The 6,660-nt window shown below is 31.4% G+C and overlaps 1 protein-coding gene and 1 non-coding gene across 6 annotated transcripts; one reads left to right on the plus strand and one right to left on the minus strand.

Moving 5' to 3' along the window:
• Positions 1-628: 628 nt before the first annotated feature.
• Positions 629-733, minus strand: LOC145027898 (U6 spliceosomal RNA). Its single transcript, XR_013675661.1, has one exon. It is a non-coding gene; the product is annotated as a U6 spliceosomal RNA (small nuclear RNA).
• A 1,290-nt stretch (positions 734-2,023) lies between these two features.
• LOC145040918 (protein SOSEKI 1-like) lies at positions 2,024-6,347 on the plus strand. 5 transcript variants are annotated; one of them, XM_078988813.1, is made up of 8 exons: positions 2,024-2,288; positions 2,505-2,604; positions 3,278-3,432; positions 3,652-3,721; positions 4,622-4,740; positions 4,971-5,294; positions 5,364-5,661; positions 6,066-6,347. In XM_078988813.1, exons 2-8 carry the CDS (start codon positions 2,564-2,566, stop codon positions 6,223-6,225), a joined length of 1,167 nt encoding a protein of 388 aa, XP_078844939.1. In that variant the 5' UTR covers positions 2,024-2,288; positions 2,505-2,563; the 3' UTR covers positions 6,226-6,347. The 5 variants fall into 5 exon arrangements, with proteins under 5 accessions (XP_078844939.1, XP_078844945.1, XP_078844930.1 ...); XM_078988819.1 differs by having other exon boundaries at positions 5,376-5,661; XM_078988804.1 differs by having other exon boundaries at positions 4,971-5,661.
• The last annotated feature ends 313 nt before the right edge of the window (positions 6,348-6,660 follow it).

Genomic DNA, 6,660 nt, shown 5'->3' on the forward strand with positions numbered 1-6,660 from the left:
AACAAAAACAAAAAATAGGGACCAATCGTGTAACAATAACAAACAATAGGGACCTTCCGAGTTAAAAAAATAAGTTAGGGACCAAACTTGCAAATTACCCCAAACCATAGGGACCATTCGTGTAATTTACTCTTTAAATGTTTATATGAACACATCCATATGTACAAAAACAATCTCACTTTGATACCTCCCATCAGTGTCTACAGTTGATAACGAATGGAAATGTAAAACCAACATGGACTTGTAGAGGATGTCTATTATCAATTATTTATAAAAAGCAAAACCACAACATGAACTAAGAAACTGAAATTGCAAAATGAATAAAACAATCAGCACATAAACAAACACATACACACTATCTACAACACATAAACGGAAGTTTATAAAGCATGAAACTTAATGACAGGAAAAGTAAAAAACTTAAAGGAGACTTTATAGAAAGAAAGATCACCCTTACTTACCACAAATGGTTGAAGACATCAACAAGAAAATCAATTTGACCATAGAATCCACATGTTGTCTGATAATGACTTCAGTAGATGAACTACTAAAATATAAGAATTGCAATTGAACTCTATTAGAATTTGAAAAGGGAATTAGGGTTCTAGAGAAGACGACGAAGGGTTAAAATATTTTGGACCATTTCTCGATTTGTGTGTGTGTCATCCTTGCGCAGGGGTGATGCTAATCTTCACTGTATCGTTCCAATTTTATCGGATGTCCCCAAAGGGATGACTATAGATGAACAGCTTCGCTATATAGCGAAGTAGCAGGTTATATGGGACGACGTGAGTTCTAAACAAAGTAGTTTACTGTTGATGGTCATATATTCTTAATGTCTTTAAAATTAGGGTTAATGACTTAGGAGGGTAATAAGGTTTACAGTTTGTCTGTATTGGGTCACTAAGTTTTTTTTGTACGTATTAGACCAATATGGTTGTTATTACCGTTTAGAAATAGTCCTTTTTACTGGTTAAAACCGGTAAAACGACTATTTCTAAACGACAATAACACCCATATTGGTCTAATACGCACAAAAAAACCTTAGTAACCAAATACGGACAAACTGAAAACTTTATTACCCTCCTAAGTCATTATCCCTTATGGATATGTTTAGCGATAAATTTGATCGATATGTGCAACTTCAAGAAACGAAGGCCGAGGTGATGACTCGGATGGAACAAAAAATGATCGAAGCACAATAAGCATTTCAAGAAGCACAAGAGACACTCCAAACAAAAACCGATATGGAAATTTTGAAAATGAAAGCAGACGACCTTGAGGGCGAAGACTTGGAACTTTTCCAAGCGATGAAAGAGTCGGTTCGAGCCCGACGTAGGCGTAGGGGGTAGTTTATTTTATTTATGGTTGGAATTTTTAGTTTTTTTAATGTTTTTTAATTTAACTAATGTAATTTTTATATTTATTGTTATTTTTATTTTTTTAATTTCAATTAATGTAGTTTTTAATTAATGTAATTTGGTATTTTAATTTAATGGAAAAACTAGTATTAAAAAAATGATTTTAATATATATTTGAATTAAATTTAAATAAAAAATGAGGTGAAGTGATGTGTTTAGTGATAGGTAGAGAATGTGGTGCTGATGTGACACCCACCATATATATCGTATGTGTGGGTATAACGAATGGTCTAATACTCCACCATTGATCACCAACGTGATGGGCCGTAAGGGGTTCTAGGTCGTTTTGATGGTACGGTTTTTTTTATTTTTATATTGTATTTTAATTTAATTGTTTACCCATACTAATTCAATGAAGATATTATGTCATCTACATTACTTTAAGAAAAATCTTAGCAACTATACTTTATATAATTTTAAAATTGACAAATAGAAATGAATTCATAGTTTTTTAACCTCAAAATCTTGGCACAAGTGACGTCTGCTGCTTAAAACTTGTCAATATAATAGTTACGGATTATTAAAGATCCAACAATAATAAAATATATAAATTACATAGTAAACATGACTCATGGGTTACATGTTCTTTTTTTGGTTATCAATTGCCTTCAAAACGAAACCCAACTTATAAACAATCATCTGGGCTGAAACGGCACGCAGACTTTTCTACAAACTGCGTGGATATCACCATCTTGCAGATAACCTTCTTTTGTCTTGATCAAACCCCACAACTAACTCTTTGTATTTATGTGTACATATATATAACCATACTTAATTAACCTTCTTCCAAACAAAAAATTTTCATCAAATATTAGAATTGATCGTGTAATAGTGATTGTGATCTTTTAAAGGCTGGGGTTTGAGAAGGTAAGACTTTTTCGTCCATTCGTTCAAATATCATTGGTATATTTCCTTCTTCCTTTGTTTCATTCCTGATGAATGTTTAACGTTTGATGTGTAGGTATTTGTATTTACTTTCAATCATTGAACTTGGATCATAAGTAAAATTAATAAGTTTAATTGTGAAACAACCCCTCTGAATATATTTTTGTTGGATTGAAAATTAGTTATAACCATATGCAGGAAGAAAAAATTAAAGAAACAAAAAGAGAAGGTTGATCTGGTAACCAGTGAAGCTAATCATGGCAGAACTGGACTTTGCAAATGAACGTAGCTTCAAAAGGTCAAATATGATTTATTTACTTTTCATTTTTCATTTTTTTTTTTTTGGAGAGCTGAGTAAGCCACCTCGTTAAAACTATCAAGTCTGTTGCTAAAAGATTGAAAACTTCAAAGAAAGGTTAATTATAAATATTTTTGGGGTTAATTATAAACGTACTTGGAGTAAAACTGTATAAAAAGTTACAAAAAATGGAAAAACAGTAGAAACCGAAGAAAGTTACGAGCTTTTTTTTCGAATATCTTATACTAATACTACTAATTGAAGAATATTTTGAGAAATATTAACTCTCTAGAATGCTTTTGATTCGTATAGAGGCCATTTGAGATGCCGCTAATTTAGATCAACCTTTCTTGTATGACGTGTTAAACATGGGGCGCAAAGATTATTATTTTAAAAAAGGATAACGATTGGGCAATAAGGTTGGTGCGTTCTTTGTCTTGTCACATGTGTCTTTTAGTGTGAAAATAATTTATCTCGTATGAAAAGAAGATCCTTCTTAAATCTATGTTTGCCTACCTAAGACTTCAAAATTCTGTCTTTTTTTGGCCGGCAAACGACATTATCCTTTCCATATTATACGTCTTCTAGCTTTTCTTGTTATTTTTATTAACTTTTTTCTAATAGGGAAGTCTGGCTTCTTGTTGTTGTCTTGCTTTGGCCCTCCCCATTGCAGAAAATTGATGGTGGCACAACTCACCGGTGGTGGTGGTGGTGGTGGTCAAGTAAGGAGAGTCCATATTGTATATTATCTTAGCCGTAATGGTGGTATCGAGCAACCCCATCTCATGCGCATCCACCAAGTCTCATATCATGGAGTTTACTTAAGAGGTTAGTAATTCATAAACAAAACATTGTATTTTAAGATGCATCGGTTGCATAATGGGTAATATATACTACGTTGTGTAACTGTGCACTTTCTTCCAATTTATTACTCAAAATTCTTTAAGGTTTGCTATTACAAAAGAATATATAAAATTGATGATGGAATATTCGTAATGTCTTAACTTATAATTTAATGATTATTGAAAAGTTACTATAATTATGTAGATGTTAAAAGCTGGTTATCAGAACTCAGAGGAGAAGACATGCCAGAATGTTTTGCTTGGTCATACAAGAGGTTCGTTTTTATTTCTATACAAATTAGTGAATTATTTCAAACAAAGAGGCCAAAGGGGACATCGATTTGGTTATTTATTTATTAAGTAACCGATGAATGTAATAAACACATCTGATTAATTAGTACACTGTGCATAACGACGATATGTGTTTTTTTGTGGAGCTTTATATTTTGTAAAAGCTCTATTGGAGATTTCTTTTTTTTCAAAACAAAGCTCTTTCAACAAACATGTTAATTAGCAAGTTCTATAATTAGAAGTTTTTCAAATATAATATTATATTATTAATGTAATGTTATTATATTTATTTTTCACATGTAATTGATATTGTAGGAGCAATAAAACAATATGTGGCTGTTCTTACTTCCAAAACAAATAATTATATAACTGTTAAATATTGAGTTTATGATGTCATATCTAACTTATTTTTCAAATTTTTTTAAGTTGTAATGTTTGAAAAAACTAAAAAATAGCTTATGTTGTCATTTTTGGCCCTTCACAATCTTTTTTGAAAATTTTCAAACATATCCTTAACTAATTATAAAAACATATTTTTCTAAATGTCATTTTATATCATTTTATATTTTCAAACTACATTATCAGCAAGATTTTACTGAATGTTATTTTTTATCGGTTAGTTTATTAAGTAAAAGCTAATATTTCAGCTAACAACTATGATTTCACTTATCAATTACTTTAGCTAGTATGGCAAAATAACAAAGCTTGGTTTCTACTAAGTTCATTAAAGTTTCCAAAATCACATATATTAATTTGAAGTTGTATAAAAATATTAATGCCTTTTAAAAAAATATATTAATAATTGTTTAAAGAAAAATTAATAATTATAAAACTAAAACAATCATTCATTTACTATTCTATTTGTTTTTATTTAAACAATGCAGAATGTACAAAGGGGGATACGTTTGGCAAGACCTACTGGATGACGATCTCATTACCCCTATTTGTGACAATCAATATGTTCTAAAAGGATCAGAAATCTCCTCAACAACATTAAATAATGGTAAATTTTATCTTACTCTTTTAATAACTTACATAATATTTCCAATCTCAAAAATACCATTTGCACTTAACTATAGAAAAACACACCCTCTTTTGGTTCAAGCAAAAAATAAATATACATGATCCATAGAATGAAAAAAAAAAAAAAAAAAAAAAACACTAGTATTATTGATGAGTTATGAACGAATCTCCTTCTTTTCTTCTCATTTTCAGCGTCTGATTGATTCACAGATATTAATCCATACAACGAGAAAGAAGTCTTTGACCTGAAAAACTCGCCCACTTTTGAAGTAAACGTCAAATCCCCAAAATACCCATCAACCGAGAAACAAGATCCTCTAGTTTTCTCAACAGATACGTCCTTTGAAATAGAAGAATCTTCCTTTGTCTCTAACGTCTCAACCGAAGACACAACAAAGAATCAAGACACATCAGAAGACCAACAAATAACACAACGCCCAAAAGACAAAAATGAGAATAATTCCCTGAACAAGATGTTCTTCAACAAGAATACAGTTGACAGCAACAACAGTAATAACGATAAACACAAGAAAGGTGGGAATAAAAGTGTAAACAGTTGTTTGAAAGCTTCTGCATTACCATTCTATTTGTTTGCAAAATCAGGTCGTTTTTCAGGCTCACGAGCATCACATATGTTGCGAAACTGGATCACGTGTGGGACTGCTAACACGGACGAAAAGGCTGTGGTGGCGATCAACAAAAGGAAAGGTGGTAGGACTTCTACAGTAACTTCGGTTTCTGAGAACAACTTGGGGCAAATAAGTAAAGAGCAGAAGTATAAGGGTTACGAGAAAAGTTTTGATGGGATAAATGGATCAAAGAAGAGTAAGAAGGAGGAAGCAAATAACATCAAAACCTCGGGAGCTGCTAAACATAAGCCTATTAATGGCCCGAATTGCTCGTAAGTTCATTTAGTTTGTATATTGTGGATTGATTTTTGTGGCCAAATTAAACCCTACCTTTATGTCTTAAAGTTAACATGGAATTAATTGTGAAGATATTTTGAGAAACCCTTAAAACCCATTAGATTTCATTGCAAAAAGGGGAGGGATATGAACTTGGTTTTGAATTTCGTAGGTATATAGACCATATGTGTATAAGACTGAAAATTTGTATATATATTTCACTTTAAGTAGTTAAAGTTATACAAGAAGTGTATGTATAGTCATTGTTCACCCCACGAAGTACCTTTTTAACATAAGAAGTATTAAATCTTTTGTATAGTACCAATTCCCATAACCATGAGAATGCACTAGACTTCTGTACTATGCTTGAAAATGAGTATATTTGATGTCATCAATGCAGGCAGTGTGGTAGGCAGTTCAATCCAGAGAAGCTTCACAGCCACATGAAATACTGCAGAGGAATGAAGGTGTTGGCCAAGTCTGCCAGCGCAAGACCTAAGCCGAAGATATCATCACCGCATCCAGCTTCCCACAACAACTTTTACTTGACAAACAACTAAACACTTTGGTCTGTAATTTTTGGATTTAGATATTTTTTAGAATTAACTACACTTATGTAAGATCAATGCATGTGTATAATTTGGACTAAATGTGAACAATAGCAATGGACTTTTATTAATAATTTGTTTATTATAGCATCTCAATCTTATTTACTTTTATTACAACATTCTCCTTTCAATTTTTTAAGACATTTTTTTGTTTGGAAATTGATTTATCAAGATAATTACATTTTTGTTTTGCTCACAGTTGAGTAACTTTTTTTTTCTGTACACATTTAGATAACGAACTTGTTGGAAGTGTTCACATATATGATCATTATGACCGGTTATAACAAATTACAACTTACATGTCACGTATGTGGCAACGATAATTACCCATGAGGGTAATGAACTATTGGTTTTGTTCACATCTAAGCAATTTCTTTTGTTGTTCAC

Source organism: Lactuca saligna, chromosome 1 (genome assembly GCF_052625555.1).
Source record: "Lactuca saligna cultivar CGN05327 chromosome 1, ASM5262555v1, whole genome shotgun sequence".
In the NCBI taxonomy this organism is placed as follows: domain Eukaryota; kingdom Viridiplantae; phylum Streptophyta; class Magnoliopsida; order Asterales; family Asteraceae; genus Lactuca; species Lactuca saligna.